The 27,044-nt window shown below is 45.1% G+C and overlaps 2 protein-coding genes across 7 annotated transcripts in view; one reads left to right on the top strand and one right to left on the bottom strand.

Annotated features, from left to right (window-relative positions):
• FBXO38 (F-box protein 38) overlaps positions 1-10,877 on the top strand; it is a 56,665-nt gene extending 45,788 nt beyond the window's left edge. For all 5 annotated transcript variants that reach the window (XM_047849693.1, XM_047849716.1, XM_047849703.1 and 2 more), the window contains 7 exons: positions 3,052-3,152; positions 3,359-3,461; positions 6,223-6,389; positions 7,728-7,873; positions 8,507-8,610; positions 9,138-9,251; positions 10,265-10,877. In XM_047849693.1, coding sequence (XP_047705649.1) covers positions 3,052-3,152; positions 3,359-3,461; positions 6,223-6,389; positions 7,728-7,873; positions 8,507-8,610; positions 9,138-9,251; positions 10,265-10,443 — 914 coding nt within the window. In that variant the 3' untranslated portion in view covers positions 10,444-10,877. The remainder of the gene's footprint in view (positions 1-3,051; positions 3,153-3,358; positions 3,462-6,222; positions 6,390-7,727; positions 7,874-8,506; positions 8,611-9,137; positions 9,252-10,264) is intronic.
• Positions 10,878-18,893: 8,016 nt separating this feature from the next.
• The window catches only part of HTR4 (5-hydroxytryptamine receptor 4), a 157,790-nt gene continuing 149,639 nt past the window's right edge, over positions 18,894-27,044 (bottom strand). For both annotated transcript variants that reach the window (XM_047862036.1, XM_047862046.1), the window contains one exon: positions 18,894-19,251. In XM_047862036.1, coding sequence (XP_047717992.1) covers positions 19,164-19,251 — 88 coding nt within the window. In that variant the 3' untranslated portion in view covers positions 18,894-19,163. The remainder of the gene's footprint in view (positions 19,252-27,044) is intronic.

Here is a 27,044-nt window from a genome sequence, read left to right as displayed (position 1 = left end):
AATCTCATTTTTACTTTTTTAGGTAAATTACATCTGTTTTCTTGTGTGTTTTTTTTTTCAATTTGAGAAGGCTTCTAATGTGTGTGTAGCTGATCGTACAGTAGATATACGATTTCCTCATATTTTTTTAAACAGTACAAATGTCCATTTACGTTCAGTAACAGCTTTTCTAGAGAAATGTCAAAGTGCTAATTTTAGTATTATCTGGATCTCATTTGGAAAGAACAAGTTATTTGAGTGGCTTTCAACTTGCTATTTTTGATCCAGCATGTTTTTTGATATCTGTTGGCCATTCTGCTCTTCAGAGTTTTAAGGAGAAAAATACAGACTAATAAAAGAACAAACTTGATCGAGTGTTATGGATTTTTTAATATTACTTTATCAAAGAAAATGTTTGAGCTTTTACTTTGGTTTTCTTATGTAGTGTTAAAACTCTGTTAGAAGCTAACGTAGTTATGTCATAAATTCTTATTTTCGGAATAAATGACTGTAAGTTGCTCTTTGTATCCTCACTGTATACTTTATAAAATAAATATCACAAAAATAACTAATTGGATTGTCAAAGAATAGCATTTAAGATTAATATGGTATGGTTCTCATAAATACTAACCTCTTTCCCTGACATCCCAAGACTGAATTGGTTTGTTTTCTGTATTTCTGTAGCATCTTCTACGCCAATGTTAACTATACTGTGTCATAATTCTGTGTTTTACTGTCTGTCTTTCCAATAGACTGAGCTCCATGAGGGCAGGGAGAGTGTCTTCTTGTTTGCAATTTTATTCCCAATTTCTAGCATTGTGTGTTACATGGTTTGGGGCTCAGTGAATAATTGTCAACTTAATAAGTGGTAGGAACCAACATATGAGGTATGTTGATGCTGGTGGATGTATGAAATCACTATGAATTGTTCTTAAACAAAGAGGGAAGCATGAGAAGAAAAAAAAAATGACAAATTCTTTTTTTCTTTTACCATGGGAAGGAAGCCTTTGTTTTTGATGCTTATCTACATATAAAGTGTGACTCAGTTTTGTAACTTTTCTTAGAAAATATGAACTGCCAATTTGGGCACTCTGGAGAGCAGGAAATTTAACCTTGAACCCCATGTTCTGATCAATTAAAGGGGAGAGGAAAGAGAGCAATCCAGGAAGGTGAAAAGTTTGAAAATCAGATCATGAAAAGAGAATGCTAAGAGAAGATTCTACTTTCAAAATTGTCCTGAAGGAATTGAAACAGACTTTTTTTTGTTTTCATTTTTGGGGTACTGGGAGACAAACCAGTTCCCATTATTGATTATGAATTTTGTCTGCCATGTGACATGTGCTGCGTTTAGCAGGTTCCTTGTCAATAAAGATGATGAGATTTTACGTGACGTTCCTTCAGGAATACTGTGGAAGAAGGCCTTTAGTGGGTTAGCTAGATCAGTAGTCCTCATCTTTTTTCTGAAACCCCAGGGTTTTGTTTGGGTTCAGGGTCTTTAGCGGAAGATTGATGGGTAGAACTCTGAGGCTCCCTTTTAGGTTTCACCAAGAGCAGCTGCTTCCAGTGGGTTTGCATAGTAAGATTTCCCAAAGATTTCAGATGGCGGAGGAAAGGTTCTGGTGTGTGAAAAGAAAAGCACTTAGATTAGATCTCTAGAGTCGTCTCTAACCCAAGCCTCTGGGAATTTGCAGTATTTGCACGTTGTTTCCCTTTCTTGCTAACCGTTGACGTTTGAGGTTACAGAAGTACCAAGTAGGATGAAAGCAGTGTGGTGAGATTTAATTCATGAAGATCAACCTAATTGCATGCAGTAAATGCTCTGCTACAGAATGCTTATCAAAAATGAGGACGGTGATTTTTTTTTTTAGTGTCTTGTCTTAGAATGTATATGTGCTTGTTAAAGTTTTAGAGATGAATTTAGACCTTGCATTTAGATAAAATCAAGATAAAATCAAGATAACACTTGCTTTCATAATTAAACTATCATGTGTTACAACAACACTAGTAAATGAGTCAGGGCCTTACTAAGAAGGATCTGGCAGATAAATGAGACCACAGGTTTTCTAGCATAGTGACGAGCACTAGATGGCCTGGCATTGCCTCCTGCTTCCACCCTTCCATGACGGCAGGCTCTTCTGGTGTCCCATGTCTCTATTTCCTCGTGTGTAAAACAGGGAGAATAATCTCTCTCAGAGGGCTGTTTTAAGGATTCAATTAGTGAATACAAGTAAAACGCTTAGAAAAGTGCCTGACACACAGTAAGTGCTCAGTAAATATTTGCCATTATTGTTATTCCATTTACGTATCCGTCATGCATTTCGGTGAACGTTGAGTTCAATTCGTTCAGTAAATGTTCATTTTAGATCACTGCTAGTGGCTGACGTTGACTCAAAGGTGAAATAAAGCGGTCTTGTTGCCTTCAAGGAGCTTTCGGTTTAAGTTGAGAAATAAGTTTTCAGGGAATTACAGAACCATTTATAAGGTTTGGGGACCCAGGTGATTTGTTAGAGCAGGTGGTATTTGAGCTAGACCTTTCAGGAGTGGATCGAATTTCAGAAAGTGAGGTCAGGAAGAGGTGTTCTGGGCAGAAGGAGCTAGAATGATTTTTGGCTTCAGATGCATTGGCAGTGGCAGATGACCAGGACATGGAGTAGGATAAAATTAAGAACAGGTGTCAGCCCTTGAAACATATTTACTAAGTTAGTAATTTACTAAGTTAGTAATTTAAAGTGGTTTAGCAGGAAAGTGGGGAGTTTAATTCACCAACAGTATTTTAGGATGAGTTGAGTGACTAAAGATGGGAATGTTAACTAGATTGCCGAGGCATGAAAAGGGATATCCTATTTGATGTCAGGAAGTCTGAGATCCTGGAGGGTGATGTTGTTTTGGAATAGTCAGTTGGAAATAGTAGTTATGTTCTATTGGGATATAATCCGATTATATTCTGTTGGGAACCAAGTCCTAGATTTGAGAGTCACCTTGACAGAGTTCATACATACGCAGTTGAGTGCATTCTCTTGGAGGAAAGAAAGCTAAAAGCTGAAGTTTGGATTTTCCTCTTGCCTTTTCTAGAGGTTGCCAAAACAAAGCCACGGCATGCCATGAAGCGGAAACGGACAGCAGATAAGTCCACCAGTACCAGCGACCCTGTGATTGAGGATGACCATGTGCAGGTGAAGAAAAAAACCCTCGCTTAACTTTCAGTCTAGCTAAGGTCCTGAATAATGACTCCAGATTCCATCTTTATACATATAATTTTTTTGCCCTAAAAGAGAAGAAATTGGTAACAGCTGCTTCGTAGCTTGTGCCAGTGAAAACATTTAACCTTTAAAAAAACATCTGCAGAAAGATACATCATTTAAAGTTTCTCTCTTTGTAGGTCCTCGTATTAAAATCCAAAAATCTTGTTGGAGTCACTATGACCAACTGTGGAATCACAGATCTAGTGCTAAAAGACTGTCCCAAGATGATGTTCATCCACGGTATGTCTTAAGGCCTGGGTCATACAAGAGCGTCAAGAATGAGTTTAAAGAATTAAGGACTCATAAATACTACAATAACATTTCTTTATTTTTTCCAAGGAATCATTACGTCGGGTTATTTGTCATTCTGTCCTTGTTGTCATTCTCAGTTACTCCATAGTATTTGTGAGGGACCGTGTGCAGAGGCTTCTTATAAAATAGCCTCTCCTCTGCTTTCCTCCCAGTGGTAATTGTTACTTGATCTAACAGAGTAGATTAACAACATGTATGGGCTTCAGAGTCTGGTAGATCTCAGCTTGAGTCCTGTCCCTACCATTTGCCAAGCTGTAGGACATTGGACAGCTTTTGTGTTCATGTTCTGTGGGCACTGGTGACTGGGCCTGAGGTGCTTAACGGCTCTAGATTTGATTGACGTGGTTGATCATCACCTCAGTTCCTGGCATAATATCTTTAGTCCAGGCCCCACTTTTCTTCTTAGTCCGCGTGTTTCCAGTCCATCTTTACTTACGTACATATTTACCTCTGAACGAATAACAGGGTGTTAAGTTGTGTGAGCTTTTATAATTTCAGATATATAGTATGTCCATTTTTCCATTTTCACTCAAAATTATAGTTTTGATATCTATCCGTGTGGAATTATGAAGCTATGACATGTCTGTTGCCTTGGACAAGTTCTATATTCTCTGTGTTCATCTTTTTCAATCTGTAAAGTGTGCATAATTATGCTTACCCTATAAACACATATTTGTGAGGATTAAGTGCAGTGAATTGTGTGCACATGTGTGTGTCTATGTGTATATGTACACGTACACGTAGTAGAGGGTCTGACCTCTAAAAGCTTACCAGATGTTAATTTTTATTCTATTAGTATTGCAGTATTAGGGGCTTCCTTTTTTTTTTTTTTTTTTTTTTTTTTTTTTGCACTTTTATGTTACTGGTAGTAAACAAAGCTAGGTAATCCTTACCAGTTTGTCATAAACCAGGAGAATCCCAGAAAGAAGAGATAAAACTAAGAAATAAACGCTACCTCTCTCCTGAATTCTAGAAAACTCTAGACCCTATGTTCACCCTTAAGAGTGGTACTTTACTCCATTCCAACCGATGAAGTTTTAGACTGTCTACTGAACGACTGTCTACTCGTAAAACACAGTAGGGGCACATCAAAAGCTCAGGGGTGATAACAGCAGGGCAACCCCGGCAGTGCTCCCCGCTCTGAGGTCTGAGAATCTTCCTCTCAGCCTTTGGACTCTGCTGCCTTTGACCTCTCATTCGTTTCTCTGTTCATCTCTTGGAGAATCTGACTGGCGCCTGACGCTGATGATTCATTCACCCCATGTCTTCTCTAAAGGTGCACATTGAAACCTGTATCACCATCTCGTCCGCTCTCTTTTCCTCCTTTCCTGTCCCCTGCCCTGCTTGCCCTTCTTCCTGCCAGGTCACAGAAGGAGAAAATAAGCCAGAAAGACAGAGACTTGGCTCAGCCCTCTGACATCAAGCTGGTTACAGGGAGGTGGGGACATCTGGGTCAAGGACATCATGAGATGTCTTATTAAAGAAATCAAGCGTATCAGTTTGATTATGGTTTTATCTCTTCTGATTGTCTCTTGAATTGGACTAAGTTGAAGTCCATAGTAAAAATTGGATTAGAATGAACTTTGAGGTTAAAAATAGAGGAAAGGGATATTTTTCTGAAGTTGAACATACTGTTGCAGTTAAATGCATTTATTATGTAACAGTTATTTTTCTTTATAATCCTACACTTTACATGTTAAACAGGGAGAATATTTAATCGTGTTTTCAGGCCAGCATTTTTTTTAATATATTTTTTTAATGTTTGTTTATTTTTGAGAGAGAGGAGAGAGACAGCATGAGTGGGGGAGGAACAGAGAGAGGGAGACACAGAATCCGAAACAGGCTCCAGGCTCTCAGCTGTCAGCACAGAGCCTGGTGGGGGGCTTGGACTCACAGACTGAGATGGTGACCTGAGCCAAAGTCAGACGTTGAACTGACTGAGCCACCCAGACATCCCTCAGGCCAGCATTTTTAATAGAACTCTCTGCAGTGATGAAAATGTTCTGTATCTGTACTGTTTGATATGGTAACCACTGGCCACATGTGACTGTTGAACATTCAAACTGTGGCTAATGCCTGATGAACTAAATTGTTAATCTTATTGCATTTTAGTTCATAGAAATTTAAAAAGCTACAGGTGGCTAGTGGCTACCACATCGAACTATACAGCTTCAGACCAAAGTATCCAAATATTTTTGGGTCTTTTAAGGTTTTCTTTTTATACTTATGATAGGAATTGAAATCAACTCGGCTCATTTCCTGTGGGTGAATGTAAAATAATATATGGAAATTATTCTAGGTTTATTTGAACATTACCCATAAAATTTAACCGTTACCATCATTCATTCTTTTCAGTAAATCTTTTCTAAACAATTTGTATGGTTAAGCAAAGTCATTCTCTGGAATGTGGACTCCTCAAAGTAAAATCTTAGGAAAAAGTTCCTTCAGTGGGAGGGGGTGACCACCTTCTTTTGAACAGGGCAGAATCACGTTTTCAAATCCCTTTGATAACTGTTAGTTGTACTTTATGAGAGTACTTGACCTGTGTTAAAGATGTTCATGTCTGCGGCATCTTTTGCTAATATAAGTCGGCCCGGTCCTCCAAAGATCATTGTCAAGTGGGCGGTACACTGACTGCTATATTACTTTGTACGACCTATTCATGGAGCTTATCGTTTCCATTTTGTAGCTACCAGGTGCAGGGTACTGAAACATTTAAAAGTAGAAAATGCACCAATCGTAAATCGATTTGACTACGCACAGTGCAAGAAACTGAATATGGATCAAGTACTAGACCAGATCCTACGGATGCCTCCTGAGAGAAACCGCATCATATACCTCCGCCCGATGCAGCAGGTAACGAGCTCTGCTCTTTTCTGAGGGATGTTGCAGTGCTTTTTTTTTTTTTTTTAAGTCTCCCACCTTTTTGGACTTGGGATTTAGTCATTGGCTCAACCCGTGGTCATTCTTTAGATTCTACACAGTTCTTTTAGCCATACTAGACCACCTTGCCAGTCTTCCTCATTAACGTTTCTCTGTTAGATTTTTGTGGGTTCTTACCAAGCGACAGGATGAGGGCAGTCGTTGAAGTATTTATTAAAAGTTGCCCGTTAAGAACACAGACTCTGGTTTCAGACCGCCTGATTCACATTCTCATTCACTGACAGGGAGCGGATTACTTAGCTGCTTTGCCTTAGTTTTTTCAGCTATACAATTAGACTAAAAACGTACACTTACTGTGATAGTTAAATTAATATACGTAGTGTTAGAACAGTTGCATATAGTAAGCAGTCCTTTGATAGGTCCTATCCTCCTTATTAATTTTTTTCTTTTTATTGTATCTCTATGAGAAGATGGATGTTAGTTGAACCTGTTATGTTAACATTTCACAGTATAGGTAAATCACACTGTCCTGCTGTATGTCTTACATTATACAGTGATGTATGTCAATTACTTCTCAGTAACACTGAGGGAGATAAAAAGTGCAAACATACGTAAGACTCTGCTTGGTGTGATGCCAAAATAAAGTTTAAAGGAAATAGTATATAATTGTTGTAGTCACTGTTTGAGCCTGGCCCCAAAAGATTCATTTCAACAAACACATCCTTTGTTTATAATTTTGGGGGGCTGAAAAATCCACAGGGCATCATCCTTCTCTCGAGAAGTTTGCCTTTCTGGTAGGAGTAGACACGTATGCCACTAAGATGGTAGGATGGGATTGCAGAAGAGAGATGGGGAAGAGGGCACTCCATGAGAAGAAAGCAAGTGAGTAAAGGCCACAAGGGGGGCAAGGAAATGTGTTCTGCCATTAGGATTGGCAGTGGGCCAGTTTGGATAGAGGATAGAACAGTACACATCCGCAGCTCTATGACACAGCCAGTACCTACACCTGTGAAAGACATACTCCGAAGTGGATTCCTGGGGTCACTTACCTGCATCTGGATTCCTTGCCGTAGTGGGCATTTATATTAATATGACCATGAGATGGAAATCAGGGAGATTGCCAGGTAGAAAAATTTTGCTGAGCCCCACTCCCCACATGGCCAGCTGTGCTCAGGACTGAATTTGACTTTCAAATCTACCCGAGACTTTAAAACTGAGGTCCCGAAGAAAGATTGTTCATGCTCTAAGGAGCTAGATTTCTAAGGCATTCACTTTCTTTGTCCAAAGCCCTCTCTGTGATGTCTTCCCCAGGTGGACACACTAACATTGGAACAGAAGCTCTTTAGTGGTCCCTACCCCTATCACATCTGTATTATCCACGAGTTCAGTAACCCTCCCAATGTCCGGAACAAAGTGCGTATCCGCAGCTGGATGGATACCATAGCAAACATCAATCAGTAAGTCATCTGTGGTCCCTGGAGGCCTTTTCAGTCATTGCCTATGGGAGGGGTTCCCAGAAACACAACCTAGTTGTTCTTTATTGTAAATGATACTTGTCTGGGCTTTTCAGGCACCGAAACATATGAAATATAACATGTAAAAAAAAACTGAGGGAAATGGGGACTTAAAGTGCATGCATGCGTATTTGTAACTTTATTTCTGAACTTAGAGAAAAATTGCAGGAACAGACTGTACGTATACATTTGACTTCATTCCTTTAGCCTTAGGGCATGGAAAAGATAAAATTAAAGATCTTAAAACTGTGACATTTTGTATCATCAGAAAATTGGACTTTTTATGCCTTTGTTATATAAATGTTTTATTAAGCACCTTACACAAACGACATTTGATTAGAGAGTGGCTTTCTCTCTTTCCCCGATAGGATTTTGAAGGTAGTGAAGAAAGTAACTTTGAACTGACTAGATATGTTATCCTCTTCTCGTCTTCTGCTTCTGTTAGCTATTTAATACTTCGTTTGAGATGCTCCCTAGAATCTAGGCCTGATACAATTTTGACAGTCCTTTCTACCCCACACCCCAACATTATTTCCGGTTTTGTAATTTTTAATTTTTTTTTTTTGTTGCCTCCAGAGAGCTCATTAAGTACGAATTCTTCCCTGAAGCCACGCGAAGTGAGGATGATTTAAAGAAATATCCCAAGTACCCGTGGGGGAGAGAAATCTATACTTTAGAAGGTGAGCATTTACAAATGGCTGGGAAGCTAAATTAACTAGCTGGTTAACTAACTAGATGGAGAGACAGGTCCTAAGGAAGAGAGGAGTGGGAGCCTTACAGTTTGTCAAGGTGATGGGTGTTTTGACTGTCTGCAGGTAGCAGGGGCCAGATAAACCCTGCTCTCCCTGTGTGAGTCTTTGCCATCCCCCACCTAATCAGAAGCAGTGTCGAAACACAAAAGGTAGAAGAAAATTAAACTTGCTGTATAGTCTGAGAGTTGGAAGTGACTTTAGGGCACCTGTCTCAACTTCTTCATTTTATATAAAGAGAGGGAGAAAGCGAGGCTTTTCCAGGAACCAGAGGGTGACCAAGGTCACATGACCAAATAGCAGCAGAGCTAGAATTAGAATGGACCCTTCTGGTCCAGCCCTTTTTTGCCCATCGTGAATGAAAGCACACTTTACATTGTGCTTACAGGACACTACCGTGTTTGGCCCCGTCCTTACTGCCCCGGCCGCAGCGCTGTTAACGTGTCGTCTTCTTTCAGGGGTTGTGGATGGAGCTCCGTATTCCATGATCTCTGACTTCCCTTGGTTGAGATCATTGCGGGCAGCAGAACCCAACAGCTTCGCCAGATATGACTTTGAAGACGATGAAGAAAGTAATTATGACCTGACTTGATTTGTATTCTCCAGTTTGAGTATATCCTGCTGTGTTAGATGCTTCATACTTCGTTTGAGTTAAAAGCAGTGTAGCCTGTAACTGCTTCCTGTATAATTGTTTTTATTTGCTTTTTGTTAGCGTTCGCTTCTCCCCCCGCAAACAGCAGCTCTAAATTTGTACAGTAATCAGTTGATTTACTAGGGATATATGAAGGTTGGCGGGCAGGAGTCCTTGAGACAGATTTTTCTAGCTAGATATTTTTATTACCTAAATGTTTATAATTTTCTTGCTCTTTATTAAGAGTTTGTCAACTATATTATTTTGAAATTGTTCCATTTATGCTAATTATATGAAAGGATCTTTTGAATATAGTTCTTCTCTGAGTGTTAGCACTCTTGAGTACCCATTTGTAGGAAGTTTTTAAAAAACATTTTAGGAGGAGGGGCGCCTGGGTGGCTCAGTCGGTTAAGTGTCTGACTTCGGCTCAGGTCATGAACCCACGGCTTGTGGGTTTGAGCCCTGCGTCGGGCTCTGTGCTGATAGCTCAGAGTCTACTTCGAGTTCTGTGTCTCCCTCTCTCTCTGCCCCTCCCCTGCTCGCCCTCTGTGTCTCTCTCACACATCTTCAATGTGTTTCAAATAAACATTGAAGAAAAAAAAAAATATATATATATATATATATGGTGAAGAAAAAAAAAATATATATATATATGGTGAAGAAAAAAAAAATATATATATATATGGTGAAGAAATAGATTTGAAAAACTACACGTACATGTATACATGACTTACCTGTCTGGTGCGTTGTCAGCTTGGGCCTTTAATCATGCATGCTGTCTTGGGCACCAAACATGGCATGTCTGTAATAAGGGGACCCATTTCAAGAGCTGAACATATTTCCGTCCCATCGCATTACAGGATATAGGCATATCTCATGGACCAGCTTAATCAGGGCCTTTCCAAATGATTCTGGTAATCATACGTGTTTCCCCTTTACTTTCTAATTTCCAAGGCACCATCTACGCTCCTCGAAGGAAAGGGCAGCTGTCTGCAGACATCTGTATGGAAACAATAGGAGAGGAAATCTCGGAGATGCGTCAAATGAAGAAGGGTGTGTTTCAGCGAGTAGTGGCAATTTTTATCCACTATTGTGACGTCAATGGGGAGCCGGTTGAAGATGACTACATTTGACTGGTCCCTCCTACTCTCCAGGTATTCTGGCGGAAAGCCGCTGGGGTCGCTCAGCTGCCGCCGAGTGCCACAGGGATTCAGGGCATGCAGTTTGGAAGCCCTGGCACATTTTGGTATATAGGAAATGTACAAGGAACACTGAAGTTGTATACAAAGATTTGTACATAAAGAAAACATACAAAGACAGTTCCTGAGTACCAACTTTATATCATATGTTTATACAATTTAATTTAAGAATTCATTTTAATGAAGGCAGATAATTGGAAAGAGTTCATTTCGTTCATTTTCGTTCATTTTTCCTGACTTAGTTCATAAAGTGTCACTTTTTGGCTGAGCCCCCAATTTACTATATTCTTGATAATCATTGTCATCCCCTTAAATCTGTGCCTTTTTCTTCTCGAGCAAAGCTGTTTGAGTAAATCTGTTGAAGAGTCTTTTTGTGTCTTGTGTGCTTTTTTTGTGTCATGATTAAAACCAACTAAACTCAATAGTCAGAGGCAACTTTATGTTTGTGTACAAAATGGTGGGTTTTTTTTTTCCCCTTAGTATTACAGTTGCCGTATTTCTTAAAATGAAATAAAAAGATTCATGAGTTTAAAAAAAAAAAAAAAACAGTTTGGGGGGGGAAATGGAAGTTTCCAAAGCATTTCTAGTTATTTATTTCCACATTCAATTGTGTATATGCTTTATCTTGAATATAAAAATAAAAGTTTATTAAAAACTTTTTTCTGGCCTTGGATCTGAATCCCTCTTTTCAAAAAGAGTAGCAGCTACTGTACAGAAAAGGAACGTGTAGCTTTGTGTCTAAGATTTCAGCGTAATCCAGTTTCTCACCTCTTTTTTCCTACAATTCAGTGGCTGCAAGATGTTCAACTCGAACTCTTACGTGATGGAACAGTGAGAAGAGCAGAATTTCCCCCAAATACCTCGTCACCATGAGATGGCCTTTCTCCTTTCGCAGGGGGAGAAATTACCCTAATTTGGCGGTGATACATGCAATATTATGTGTAGGGCCAGGGGTCAGGAGCACGAAAAGCTTTAAAGCGATACCTACGTTCGAGGGACAGCGTTGCCACTGGCTAGCTGAGTGACCTCAACAAAACGTTTAAACCGAAATTCTGTGGAAAAGTGTTGCCCACCCTCTCCGAGTGGCCATACGTGCTTCGGGTGTGTATGAGGTGTGAGGGCTCTTAGAGACTGCCCAGGCCAAGCTTTTCACTTACAGGAGATTAATTGAAGCTCAGAGAGGGAAATTTTCTCACTTAATGGTCGAGAACCGGTTAAGGCACTTCAAGGGTCATTCCCATTGGGCTGCCTCCCTATCTATCGTTAATGTCCACAGAAATATGTAGGGACGCCAGAAATTCACACACTAAAATAGAATGGTAATCAGTGTCTCTCGCCAGAGTTCTTTTCTGAAGACAAAATTCTGTTAACACTGGGAAGAATGTCCAGTACGCCATTGAGTCCAGTACGCCATTACCTTGTATTTAACTCCACTAATCTCCCTTTTAACTAAAAGAGAGTGTTGTACTCTGCAGGTTAGAGGTGTGACCAGCAAAAAGCAGGAAACAAATTACAAAACAATCTAGATATTTCAAACTACTACAAAACCCCCAACACTTAGACTCCCAGCTACCCTGTTTTTTCAGGTGTAACCATAGTCACCAAATCACGGAAACGATGCTTAGATGAGCCGCTAGAGGCCGCTGCTTTCTAACTTAGTGGTTTCTTACCGGCTCCTCTCCTCGCCCGCTGTTAGAGCAAGTGCAGCGGGAAGCGCTAAAATCCTTCTCAAGATACCCAGGTTGGAACAAATAAAAAAAGCAGCAGTCTTGGAAGAAGACGACGATAGTGACGTTTGGTCAGTGTCTATGGAATGAAAGGCTGGATAGCGATTGCCCTAGAGCAGGGGTCGGCACACTTTTCGCACAGGGCCAGATAGTAATTACTTGAGGCCCCACATGGCAGTTACCCTGGTGTTGGAGCATGAAAGCAGCCACAGAGCCTGTGTCAACCAGTGGGCATGGCTGTGCTACAGTGAAACTTTATTTGTGGACACGGATTTGAATTTCCCACAATTTTCACGTGTCACGAGATACCTTGTCTGCCAACCACTTTACAAAGTAAAAGCCATTCTTAGTTTACAGACCGGAGCATCTGGCCCCCGGGCCACACACCTGCCATAGACAACTGAGCTGCCCCACCATCCATTCAATTGCTTGTCACCAGCTTGTGGTGCAGTGTCTTGGCACAGCTTTAAAAGGCTTTAAGAAACGTTTCTTGGACGGATGACTGCATTAATGTCGGTGTTCGAGACCATCGTGTCTCTCCTCCAGTGCGGCCGGATGCAGGCCCTAACGGTCTCTGTAAATCACAGCTGGCACACAGCTCTTACGGGGACTTCACCGGGGGATCCAAGGATGTGGATGCAAATTCTAACCCCCTCAAATGACCGCCAAGTGACCTGGAGATGGTCACAGCCTCTACCCTGGAGCCTCGGATAAACGCGCCCACCCCCAGGGCACCTGTGAAGGTGCAGCGAGAGCCTCCAGAAACCGCAAAGTGTGAGGCAAGTGGACATAGTATCGCTTCCACTGTAATTCCCTTTATTATGAAAGGGGTTCTTTTTTTAGTGATCTTCACCTTCTGTTCCTTCGACCATATTCCAGAGTGATAGGAAACAGAACTGGTGAGGCCATTAAGGAAATACTGGTCCTATGAAAGCATTTTTAAGAGCATTTACCAAGGGCTTTCCATGCATCCTCATTCTGACTTTCAGTGTGGCTGATCATTATGTCCCCTGCTTTACTGTTGGGGAAATTAGGGTTTAGCGGGTTAAATATCTTGCTCAAAGGCACGCGTCTAGGAAGTGGTGAAAGCAGGATGCTGTCAGTCTGCCTCCAAAGTCTGTGCAACTTGGGCAGAGTGTCTCAGTCCCTGGAAGGGAGGCTTGGCTAAAGCCCAGGCAGGGGCTGGCCGCCTCCCGAAGGCAAGCTGCCCCTTAAACTTGAACCCATTCCGGCTGACCTTCATATGGTTAGCACAGTCCCAGGAAAACAGAGGCTGCTGATTTTGATGCGGGCCTCAGGTGCCCCGCCCAGACACGGGATGCGGCCAGACGGTGACGGAATCAACACCGCAGGCCGTGTGGCATCCGTATGGCACGCACACAGCAACTAAAAAGAACCAAGAATCTCATGTGTTGATGTGAAACGACGCTTCCGGTGTCCCGAAAGAAAAGCGGAGTTGCAGATCATGATACACAAGCATTATTTATGTTTAAGAACAAAAGACCATAGATTTTTTATCTGTACATTTATACATATGTGGATACACAGGACACGTCCGTGAGTTACAGAAGCCAGATAGAAGAGCGGTTACTTCTTGGGAGGGGAGGGGGATTGAGCTGGAGTCCAGGGGCATTTTGCTGTATCTGTAGTTAGAACTCCTTATAATGGGAGTGGACTGCATAAATACATTATGTGTGTAACCCATCATTTATGTCTAAAAATATATAATTTGTATATTTAGAAACACACGTGAAGAAGGGGAGGAAGAAAGCACTCTTTTAGAATGGAGTGGTCCAAAGTGTTTCAGCCCTGACTCCTGTGTCCTTGGGCAAAACACCTTCCCTGACAGTCGGTTTCCTTTTCTATAAAATGCTGTCAGTAATCCCTCCCCGCTGGTTGCTGTGAGAGGCCCAGGGACCTCGCTGGGAAAATGCCGAGAAACTTGTAAAGTGCCTGCAGTGGTGAGCTCTGGGGACAGAGCAGCCTGTCCAGATAGCGTTCCAGGCTCCAACTACAGATTTTGCAAAGTCAAGCTGCCTTCCGCCGGAGCCACGCCTGGAGGGTCTGAGATACAAAAGCCAAATGCTCTCTTTGGCTCACTTACCTCCTTCTCAGGGCCCGCTGCTGGCTTTTCCGTAGCCCGGGCGGCAGGGGAGTTACCGCAAAGAGGGGGAGAGATCAGCGCAGGAGGGCCTTTCCTCCCCGACCAGCGGTCTGCCAGATCCCTCCCAGGTTTAAAGACAGAAATTGAGGTTCAGAGAGTGAAAGGGAACCAAAGAAGACACCAGAGCGAGTGCCAGGCAGGGCGGCACACAGGAACAGTAAGTCCCATGCCTCTCCAGGCCCCAGGCTGAGGCTCAAAGGAACTTCCCATCAACAGGAAGGCAGGGGCCGCCCTTGCTTGCTCACTCCTCTTCCAGCATCCGGCCGGCAGGGGACAGTGGAGTGAGTTCACCCCGGTAAGGGACGGGGCCCGTGGTTGGGACTGCGGGCTCACCATCACGCAGCCCGGGGGGGCGCTCCCCAGACGCACATTTTCGGCCCGGGCTATTCACCAGACCTCGGCTGAGGTCGCTCTGCTGCAAAGCCGGAGAATTTTGGGTACTTCTTGAAAGGATTTTATGAGGATTGAGATAATCCCCATAAAGCACTTAACACAGAGCCTAGCAGAAAGGAGCTCAGTAAATGTTAGCTTCTCTTATTGCTACATTATTATTATTATTATTTTCTGGGGTGAGCTAAAAAGAGGGGAAGGGAAAGGAGAAACTGAATCACATATAATAGCCATTAAAAGTATCGTCAGTTTCATGGGGCGCCTGGGTGGCTCCGTCGGTTAAGCGTCCCATTCTTGGTTTCGGCTCAGGTCACGGTCTCATGGTTTCACGAGTTCAAGCCCCGTGTTGGGCTCTGCGTTGGCAGCATAGAGCCTGCTTGAGATTCTCTCTCTCCCTCTCTCTCTGCCCCTCGCCCACTCTCTCACTCTCTCTCTCTCTCTCCCTCTCTCTCAAAATACATAAACTTAATAAAAAAATTTTTTTAATATCATCAGTTTCACTTCTATGGTTCCAAAAGGTATCAAATGCCACTCGTGATTAGCGACATCCACTGGTAAAGTTTGGAAGTTGCCCTCTGGGGACTTCTCTCACAGTCCTTCCCAGCTGCAAGAGTCCCTGGTGAGGTGGGCCCACCCACCCTCCAGTGCTCAGTCAGGTCCTTTCAAACAAGGAAAGCACTTGGCTTAAGTTAGAACTTAAAACTTTGCTTTGTTTTCATTTCTCTATCTCTATGCCTGCTTTCTACTTATGGCAAGTCATACTGGTTTTCTAGTCTGGGACTGATACGTTTCTTCTGAAATGAGTTTATCTAAGTGAACACTTGAACTGACTTAAAGGAAAATATTAAGCAAATCGCAGCACAGGCAGGACGCATATTTGGAGAGAATCCTAACAGTGGCCCTTGGATGACCCGTGTTGGAACGCTCCCAACAATCCTAGTGGGTCTGAGAGTTTCGCCATTTTGTGGATGAGACCAGTGAGGCAAGAGCTGGTTAAAGCCCAAAGCAGCACGCTGTCCCAAACCCAGGCCTTGAAATCCATCCCTGATTTGTTTAAATTTAAGCCAGATACTCGGCCTCAGTTTTCTAGACTGAATGGAAAAGAGATTGCAGAGCGTGGCTAGAAAAGGTAAATGCATTCATGAGTCCTTTCCCCTCAAACCTAGCTGTTACAAGGAAGGACACTGACCAAAGTAGAGTAATAAACAGAAAGTCAGCACTGATCTCTCCCCATAGAGAGGCACAACAACACAGCACCAAGAAGACGTTACTTTTGTTCTTACTCCAAGACGACATGAAAGGCAATTTAGTTATAGCCCCTCCCGGAGGCCCTCCCTCACCCACCCTATGCCCACCCCTCATTTCCCAGGCCGACAGCAACTGGCTCCCGGACACAGCAAATGAGCAGCCAGTGGAAATGTTGGTAAGATGGGAAGGGGAGATCTCAGAAAGAATGGGTTTTTCTACAAATACTACTTGGGGGCCAGTTGAAGAAGTTGGTTTTGATCTCTTTTGCTTTCCAGCTGCTGACCATGAGCTGGAAGGGGAGCCCCAGGGCTTCTACCTGGACAGTCCTGTGAGCTGGAGAGTCAAGTTGAGAAGAAGTGCAGGTAAAGCCCCTTTATCTCAGGCACGGGGTAGTCTGGTTACAATGGCCGTCCCCACCGTAACTGTCCAGACCAAACTGGCAGATGTGGCCATGGGCGTATGCCCTTCTCCCCAGAAGCATCTCTTGACACTTCAAGTTTCCTGGAAGAAGGTGGTCTTCTCAGAGAAGACAGCAGAGTACGTCTCCTCCTGCCTTGGACAGGCTCTACGTCTCCTTCTCAGTCTTCCATAAACATGCTTTATTACCTGGATTCCCAAAAGCCAGACATTTAAATAATGCCAGGCTAGCAGCTGTCCAGACAGAACACATCTGTCCCTGTCCTGTAAACCTCCAATGTGGCTGTTGGGTGCATTGCCCACATCATCCCAGCCTTGGTCCAAAGACATAGCAAAGTTGGCTTATGAGGCCTCCTCTGCAAAGGAGATTATCTTTTTGACAATGGCAAGGGCTTCTATTTCCTCAACCATTATTTTTTTTTTAACTGGTCTGGGGTGCTTATGACCTCTACAGACTGAGACACCTGTCATGGGCTGACCCACAAAAGCGTATCCAGAAGGTCCAAAAGATAATGGCCTGATGATATAAGATTTCATTTTCCCGCATATGATGTAATCTGAAGATCCCTGTCAAATCCAAGTTACCATTTAATATGGTAGACCTAACGGCAAGAAATAATATTTTACACAAGCAGACAAGCTTGTGAAGCTCTTGGGAAAAGAAGCATTTCATAGGGAAGAAATCCTACCGTATTTATGCATGTGCGTATGCATATATGTATTAAATAGTAGATACTATCAACTTGGGGGGCATTAAACAAAGCTTACCAGCTGCCTCAAAGCACTAAGCCTATCCCTCCTCACGATGATCTCTTAGTCTTTCCCTAAGAAGTTCTTTGTGCTTTGAGATCAGAGACCTCATTCAGAGAGCGTCTGAAGCCCTCTGGACCCCCGAATTCACTCGGCTCTGCCTTTTCATTGAAAAAGTACAGAAAGAATACGCCACTGCAAGGAGGTCTGTTAGTCCTCTCTGGGAGGGTCCCGTACGTGGGGTGACCAGCCAGCCTACTTTACCTGGAACTGAGGGATCTCCCGGGATATGGGACTTGCAGTGCAAAAGCCAGGTGTCTAACCATCCTTCCCACCGTATCTGGGCCCAAAGAAAAGAGGAATATCAGGTATGTTCTGCTTTCATGGATAAAATAGGTGATAAGGAGGCAATTGTGGGATCACTTAGGAAGGAAAGTAGGGTCAACAGACCAAGCACAAGGGCAAGGAGAACTGGTGAGGCTAGACACTTCGGGCACATCTTTATCTTGTAAACTCCCTCCCGCCACCCCCACCCCCACCGCTGCCACCCCCACCCGCATTGCCTCTTCCTGGGCTGGGTCCCTAAGGACCGGCAGGGGATCCTTTCAATAGAATTGTTATCAGCAGTCAAAAGAAAGGCAACTGGAAAAAAATTTGCCCTCCAGAGTCTCAATCTGGGGGGATAATTCACCCCAAGATAAAATGATTTGCTGGTAGCCTTGACATCAGGGTCATCATCTCTTTAGGAGCTTGGAGGAAGTGAGACACTGAAAAAGATGTAGAAAAATGTAGTCCCAGCAGCCTCCCAGGCAGGGGGGTCAGTGAGTTTTCCCAAGAAAGTAAGCTGGTCTGTGATTATGTCTTGGCCCAAAGCGCCCAGCCCGAGACCAAGCACTGCCTCAGCACAGGGTCTTGAACGCCCCTAACAGGTGTCTTATTGGAGCAACTTTGTTTCCTTGCAAAATCTGAGTTGTAAGACCATCCTCAATCGGCATTCTTGGTAAAGATACAGTCCTTTTCCCCATTGTCATGGAAGGAAAGTGAATCAAGATTCATTCCACATGACCTCAAAGCCGGTATGCCAATGAGAAAATGTCATCTTGAAGCACACATATAAATTAGACCAGCTGTAAAGATGCCTTTGGGTAATGGATCCAAAATCAACACCTGAGCAGTTTCCAAATCTCTCCCCAAGAAAAAAGTAAAGAGGAATGTGCATGTCTCCCAACCAGAAAACATTGATGTTTCAATTGTCAGCACTTGAAACAGTGCTTCCAGACAGGCATCTTGGCATTGATACCAACTTGGCTTCATTGCAAAAGCCTTGATTAATTCACCCACCAAAGCATGTCCAGAAGATGGTCACAGCGGAGAAGAAATTGGGAGCTGCTTAGCTTAGAGAGAAGACTTGAAAGGGTGGGTGGATGGCAGATCAGTATCTTCCAATATCCAAGGGCTCTCGAGGGGAACAGGGAGCTAAACCGCATGGGCCCAGACGGAAGATAGAGCAGAGACAAGATTGCGTTCCAACAAAGGGGAAAACTTTCTTATAATTAAAACTTCCCTGTAATAGAAGGAACTGCATTAGGAGGTAGTGAGCTCCCATCCCTGAAGGTGTGCAAGCAGGGTTCTGACCAACGTCCAGGGATACTATGGATGATGCTACTCCTGTGTTGGATTGGAGGCCAGATCTGATGATGCCTGCTGGCAGAGGCTACTCTTGTGTTGGACTGGAGGCTGCATCTGAGGATGCCTGAAGTCCCTTCTCAGCTCTGAGATTCTCCATAGTCTGGCTTTGGGGCCTGTCCAACACTGTGCTCCATGTACCTTCCCTGGGCCCTCAGCCCTACTGCTTCGTGCCTCACTGGTGGTGATGAGGGTCAGGAGAGATGCCAGGGTGTCCTGTTCATGCAGACACGAATGGGAATGAATGGCTTAGTCATGAGCCACGTTCTCAATCAGAAGCATGATTCCAAGGATTCTGGGTCATTGTGTATGGGCAATTTCTCAAGTTCCTGGTGGTGTCCGCTGTGCAGAACTGTGTACCTAGGGAGGAAGGAAGGAAAGCATGAGAATTCAACAGGCATCCTTCAAAGGCACCACAGAGAGTACTCTCACCACTGAGACTCCCTTTCTACTGCACGGTTCTGAGAGCATGGTGAGGTAGGGCTGGGCATGGGGGTACTTCAGTAGGCGGGAAGTCCAAAGAACTTCATCCAAAAGTGAGGAACTGGAGGCCTGGAGGAAATGACAGGCCCGGGATTACCTAAAGAGTGAGTGGCAGGTCTTGGACTGGAACCCAGTTTTCCTTCCTCCCAACGAAGCCTAAGTCTCTTGTTACTCATCAAAATGGACTCTGTGTGAATACGCCAAGTTTCCTCCACGAGGAAGGGTTCTGGATTAGAAGTATCAAAGCGCTGAGATTTGTAAACCACTCAGTCTGAAAGACACTATACCCGTTATTGTTTCTTTGATTCCTTTTGGTGACCTTTGGAAGAGCCAATCGGCTGATGAATCAAACAGCAGGCTGACTCTAAGCATCACGGTGAAATTTACACTGCCGTATCACACAATTGCACACACCTGTTAATTGCCTTTAAATCAATCTCAATTGCAAGTGGGTCATATCATCAGTAACCCAGATCCCAGCCTCTGGCAGTTATTCTTATGAAATTTCCAGAGAGTTTTGGAGCACTACCACCACTTGCTTCCCTAAGGCCAACGTTAAGCCTATTCAGGGGGACAAATAAACACACCGGTCAGTCATTTGGCATATGATGATGATCAACGTGGTGGTGGCTTCTGATGAATTGCATTAATTCTGAGTTTGCCTTGAATCGTAATAAATTGAGGCTGACCTGCACGGATGGACTGGTACCGTACTAAACCCTCTCCGTGCATTACCTTATTCAATCTTCACAACAGAAGATAGTATTGCACTCGTTTTTTGGTTGAGCAAATGACACAGAGATCCAGTGACTTGCCCAAGAGAATAAAGGTAACATGTGAAGAGAAAGTCAATCAAATTTCTGTCTGTCTGATGCCAACCCCCACGTTCTCACACAGCCCGTGGACCAGGTATGAATTTAGAATAGTGGGTCCCCACCGGGACAATTTGGAGCCATTTTTCGTTGTCATGGCTGGGGCACCTAGTAGGTAGAGACGGAGGTGCTGCTACACGTTGTGCAACCCATAGCACAGTGTCCCGCAGCAGTTACCTGGCCCCAAATGTCAACAGTGCCAAGACTGAGAAACCCTGATCTAGAAGAAAAAGTCCTCTTAGCTGGCTAAAAAGCACATGTTAGCGGAGGGACACAGACAAGGTGAAAGCATGAGTCCGAGATCTCACAGAATTGTCCACTGTGGCTGCTGCTGGTCTTGAAAGTGAGTGGAGGGGATGCGGCTTGAAAACCACAAGCACCTGCTAGAGGAGTGTGGAGAAGAACAAAGTGGAAAAGACTACAGAAAGGAAGATCGTGCAGTCTTAATGAGGGTGAGCAGGGAAGGTCCTGGAGAGGTATGTGACTAGAGACTTCAGGGAAGTTAGTGTTCCAGCTACTGAGTCATTAATGCTCAGCCTAGAAACCACTCCTCTATGCTTGGCTTGGGAAGAATGCTGCAAACCGAGAATCAGTTTCCTACGCTGGCTCCAATCAGGCTTCTCCAGCAGGGGGCGCTGCAGGAGGGTGGGGGCTGGAAACAAGGAAAAGGGCCGCCACCCCTCCTGTGGCCACCATCCCGTTTCTCAGCCTTTCCAACTCCTGCATAACCGGCTTTGCGTCAGCGCCCGCAGAGACATGAGCCCCAGCGGGCCGGCGTCTCCTCCTTGGAGGTCGGTCTACATCTCTGTTCTGTGAGGTCCCTCCTCTGCGTTCCTATGTTTTGTGTGTTTGTTTGTTGGTTGCCTTGTTCTCTCAGCCCTAGAAGTTGCTTCGGACAGAGCTCACATCAGTGAGGAAGATGTGCACCAAGCACCATTTTCTATAATCACACGCATTGTTCCATTTGTATCCTTCGCTCTTCACAGCCCCGAGCGGTACCCGCTGTCCTCAAGCCCATTTTATGGATGAGACAACTGAGACTCAGAGAAGGTAAGCAATTGATACGAGGCCCCCAGGGTCCGCGAGGCCCACACTCTTCACCTGAAAACACACTCCTGAACCCCTGCCCTATTTGCGGCCAATGGGTCGCTTTCACAGGCGATCCATGGCACCTCCTCCTACACCACGTTCACATGAAGAAAGTGTCCTGGTTGAAAAGCCAAACTGATACATCTGACCGTGTTAGCAAACGTGCTTTCAGGGAACACAGGCACGCGTCTGCGGCAGCCTTTCACACACCTCTCCTCAGTGTCTGTGTCTCAGGAATGACCAGAAAAGAGGTGTGGAACTGGAGTGGATACTCTGAGCGGAGACTCCCTTTATCCGGAGCATAGCTGGAAGCCAGCAGCTTGTATCAGACATGGGAGGAGGCAGAAGGGCACGCTCTCTCGTTACAACACATGGTGGGGGGTATCGTTTACCATGCTATGGTGGCTGGTACACACAGGATGGAGGAACTGGTCTGAGATCTCGGTGGCAGGACTCTAGGAGAGGCACTGGGTCTCCAATGGAGTCTGGCCTGCAGAGGTTGGGTGTGCATTCCTGGGCTTAGGTATGGATCTTCACCTCGGTGTTTTTCACTTTCCTAGTAAATAGCAGGTATTTAAGCAGATCTGGGTTCACCTGAATGGCCACCTTATAAACTCACACCGCTTTGTGAATTCAGGTCATTTACATCAGGTCCACCCAGATGTCACGGTGACAGGGGCCAACTTTATACAGTGTTTCTGAGGAGGACGCATGAGCTCCCAGCAGTCTATAAGCACCTTCAGGGGGATCGACGCATCCTCGACTTGAGGAATACTGGGGAAAAGGAAACACACGATACCGCAGACAAACAGAACAGCGTTCAAACCCTGACTCTACCATCGACTGGTTCTGTGACCCGGTCACTTAGATCAATTCCATCTACTCCACAGCTTCTTTGTGGTAATAACATCAACATCTATAACGATCTTAGCAAAGGGCTCTACCCACAGAAGATCCACTGTTAAGGAAACCGAGGCTCAGAAAGTGTGACTTTCCCAGGGTCAGAGAAGTAGTTACGTACGGAATGGTTAAGAATACAGACTCTTAATGCCTGGCTAAATCCTGGCTCTGACACTCACTAACTCTGTGAATTACTGCAAATGTTCTGGGTTGTTGCTTGAGATGAGATAATGGACACAAAATGCTTATTAGAACGGTGACAGTCAAGTAATAAGCACTTTATAAATGTTTATTAGTACTGTTGCTACTTGATGTTGGACGTAGAACTTGAACCCAGTACTGGGTTGCCAATTCGGTGCAGAAATCCATCCTTTAGTAATTGATCAGACATTTGTTCACTTAGCAACTGATCACAGGGCTGAAAGAAACCTTCATGAAGACTTTATATTAGCTTCCTAGTGCTTTTGTACAAATTACCACCAACGATTACCATGCATCTGTCAGAGTGGCAAATGTCTGTCAGTTCTGTTTGCTGTAAGATCTTACTCGCCATTTTTGCAGCTGTGCTGATGGAAAGCAAACCCCCGAGGTGTGGGTGTACCTGGGCAGTTTCAAGTCCAGATGAAAAAACTCACTGCCGTTTCCCAAGCAACAGCAAGGCAGGAGGCAGCTCCCTTCAAGCTGGGTTGCTTCCCCCCTTAGCATTAATTTACTCAAATATGATGGGAGCCACATTAGGTTTGGTAATTACCTGAGTCTACAATTCATTCACTGAGCAATTAGCCTCACACTTAGAGCAGCCTGGATGCAATAATTAGCCGCATAATAATAGCCCCCTCTGCCCGCCCAGCCTGGCAGTATAAGGAAATGATTAGACTTTATTACACATTACCCCAGCCCTCCCCCACAAGGCAGTGCTCAGATGGGGTGCCTGCAAGATGTTTTAATTATTAAAATATAAGGTACATGGGTTTCAAGATATTCAACTTTAAAGCAGAATTTCCCAAAGGCTGGAGCCCCATCACCTGGGAACAAAGACCTCATATTTGGTGTTTTCTTAATGTTGGGAGGAATGAGACCTTCAAATCGTAGGCATTTATTCATTCATCTACTTACTTATTTTTTTAAATTTATTTTGAGAGAGAGAGAGAGAGAGACAGAAGCAGGACTCACCCGAAGCAGGGCTCGAGCTCACCTGAAGCGGAACTCGAACTCACGAACCATGATTTCGTGACCTGAGCCGAAGTCAGATGCTCAATCGACTGAGCCGCCCAGGCACCCCCGCCACTTATTGATTTAAGGACATATGCTGAACGTCCACCACAGCCCAGGAACCGTACCATGCCCTGGAGACACGAGGGCGGTGAGGACATCTGCACGGTCCCTGTCCTCCTGGAGCTCACAGTGAGGTGCAGGAGCCCCACAGGTGGCTGCAAAGTCACAGCCACAAGGAGGTGTTGCAGTGGGAGGTATTTGGGCTTGCTATGAGAGCATGTCACGGGGTGACAGGCGAGGTTGTACGTCAGGGTGGCGTGGCCCAGGAAACAGTGGAGACGAGGACTGAAGGGTGGGTAGGGGTTAAGCGGGCAAGGGGAGGGGGAGGCCGGCAGGGGAGGGGGGAGGCCCACTGCCAGGGGAGCAGGTGGGCGCCACAAGAGTAGAACAGGCTGAGCGTCAGTCCAAGACGAGCACGAAGACTCGGGGAGGCTCCGCAGCCCGTGGGCGTCTGTGCTCAGCCCACAGCAGCGGGAAGCTGGCCGCAGCTGTAAGCAGAGCAGGTGCAGGAGGACTTGATGTCTGCAAGAACAGTCTAGCTGTGGTGTATAGAATGGACCAGAATGAGTTTGGAGTGGGAACCCAGAGGTAAATTAGGAGGTATGTTAGCTTCCTAGTGCTTTTGTACAAATCACCACAAACTCATTGACTTAAAAGAACACAAATTAATTATCTTACGGTTCTGGCGGTCAGAAGCCCGAAATGGGTCTCGCTGGGCTAACATCAAAGTATGGGGTGAGCTGCGTTCTTTCTAGAGGCTCTAGAGGAGGATCCCATCCCTGGCCTTGGCGAAGGCTGCCTACGGGAACAGTGGGCCCACCAGACAATCCAGGATGATCTCCCCATCTCAAGATGCAGAACTCAATCACATCTACAGAGTGCCTTCTGCCACGCAAGGTAATATATTCCCAGGATTTGGGGGTGAAGAGGTAGTCCTCCTTGGACAGCCGTTATTTTATATGCCACAGATGATTTTCAAGGTGTCCAGGGGTGTTGGTGGCTCAGAGCTGCAGGATGGGGCAGGGGTGTTGAGAAATCAGATTCAGTATATATCTTGAAGGCAGAGCTGACAGGATCCACTGATGCATGGGACGTGGGGGCGACAGGGACATTCGAGGCACAGCACGGGTGAGGCAAAAGGTGGGGAGGCAGGACAGAGTGGTATGCTTTGTTTGAGGAATGGCGGATGTTCTAAGAATATATCCCACGGGGTGAGGTGGGGGTGCTGGGAAACGAGGCTTAAGAGGAAGTTGAGGTAGCATTATTGGGGGTCTTAAAAGCTGGGCTGAGGAGGTTGGGCTGAATCCTTAGGTGATGGAGACTGAAATGAACACGGGCTTCACCGTGGGGAATGGGACGGATGATCAGCCACGGAGACCAGTGTGGAAGCCCTCTCCTCTGGGAAAGACGAGGTCATGGGCAAGGACAGTAGCAGTGAGAGAGAGGATCTTGCAAAGAGCGATGGGAAGGACGTCACCATGGATTGCACGTGAGGACCCACCGAGAAGAGTCCCTAGCAAGCCTGAGTTTAGACTGGGCAACGAAGCAGGCGCCGATGCCGCTAATGAGGACACCCCAGCCACCCCGAGCCTTCTCTTCTCCGGTAGAGACCCCTCCGGTTCCTCAACACTCCTCACGGATCAGGGTTTCTACTCTCCCCGGCTCCTTGGTTGCCCCACTCTGGACTAGCTTATCTTTGTCACTTGAAAACAGATATCGGGGGGACTAAGGGACCTTGGCCTCAGGCCCTCCCTCCCCTTGGTTATCAGTGGAGTCAGGATCAAAATCCACATTTATGGCCCAGGTGTCCATGTTTATACCGGCATTTATAACTCTTCCCAAACGGGGAGTGTTTCCTTTGTGTCCCCCTCATGGCCCCCCACCCCATACCGTCAGGGGCTCACAACCTCCTAAATGCACTTCCTCACCCTAGGACCAGCTGTGGCAGCAGCCCCTGTCTCCCACAATCTGGGGGATGATCCCCATCCCTGCAGTGGGCTCTCCCTGGTCGGAGCGGAGGCCAACGCTAGAGCGCTCCCCTCCCATCTCCAGGGAAGATGTGACTGGGGACGGCAAGATGCTGTCAGGCTCTTACTGCCTGAGCTGACAACGGGTACTGCCTGGGGGAGGCAGGTGTGGCCCACAGAAGCAGAGGAAGGTGGTCCGCGAAGAGAAAAGAATGAAGTCGATGTGCAGTGCATGGCAGGCCAGAGACGATGGCCTTGGAGAGACGGAAAGAGGAGTGCTAATCCCTGCAAGCATCCCATTCCTTGTTTGAGCCCCAGCGAAGGCTGGTCAACTTCCTGCTCTGGAGACCTGTGACGTGTCCCTGTATCTTTCCGATAGATCTCTCTTCATTTGTCTTCAGGAGGCGTGAGTGGATTTACAGCCTGTGGTAGACCCTTGGAATCCCATTATTTTAAAGCACGTGCTTCTTTCTTTCTGACAGAGCACATCTCTTAGTAGAGGCAAAAACGCTAGATGCATTGCAGTGAAGGGTGTGGCCTGTGATCTTCTCCTGGTTGATAGGACCTGATGGTCTGTTAGGGGAGTCTGCTGAAAAATGTTTCTCTCCTGAATGAAAGACAAGTACAAGGAGAGTCTGCCTTATCTTCTAGCATTTGGTTATGGTCATGGTTTGGGGAGGAGGATGCAATGTTTGGAGCTGTTGTAGCTATTTTGTGACTGTGAGGAAATCATCCTAAAATGAAAGCTATCGGGTTGAGAATGGTAGAGTAGAAAGATAAGGGGCGCCTGGGTGGCACAGTCGGTTGGGCGTCCGACTTCAGCCAGGTCACGATCTCGCGGTCCGTGAGTTCGAGCCCCGCGTCGGGCTCTGGGCTGATGGCTCAGAGCCTGGAGCCTGTTTCCGATTCTGTGTCTCCCTCTCTCTCTGCCCCTCCCCCGTTCATGCTCTGTCTCTCTCTGTCCCAAAAATAAATAAACATTGAAAAAAAATTAAAAAAAAAAAAAAAAGGAAAAGCATCTGGATCCTGTATGCTGTTGTCGAATCAATGGATTAACCAACCCTGAAACTACCCAACTCTGGACTTTCTAGCTTGTAAAGGATAAATGACCTCCTCACTTAGGTTGATTTTAGTCAGGCCTTCTAGAATGTCCTTGCAGGCCAAAGTGTTCTAAATGATGTAATGTCCACGCTGCCTGTCTTCCATGTCTATAGTCACTTCCCATATTCTGCCACATTCAAATCCTACCCACCCTTAAAGACCCAGTTCAATATCCAAAACCTTCCTTCCGGAAGCTTTCTACACTATCCATCAGCATTTATTGTCTGTAGGAATACAAATTATCTGATGGTGTCTGATTGGACATATGTCTGGCCTCCTGACACTCGTGAAAGGGAGGGTCTATATCTTATTATAAGAAGCAACAGTCTTTCAGCCCTCTGTACCAGACCCTGCACTAAGTGCGTTTAAAATATTGTTGTATTTAATGCTTACAATGACTACGATGTCAGCGCTATTATTTTATATATCTCCACTCCATGGATGAGGAAACTGAAACTCAGGGAGC

This window comes from Prionailurus viverrinus, chromosome A1, assembly GCF_022837055.1.
Source record: "Prionailurus viverrinus isolate Anna chromosome A1, UM_Priviv_1.0, whole genome shotgun sequence".
Lineage (NCBI taxonomy): Eukaryota > Metazoa > Chordata > Mammalia > Carnivora > Felidae > Prionailurus > Prionailurus viverrinus.
Note: the sequence above shows the minus strand (reverse complement) of the source record. Positions and strands in the feature narration are given on the sequence as shown.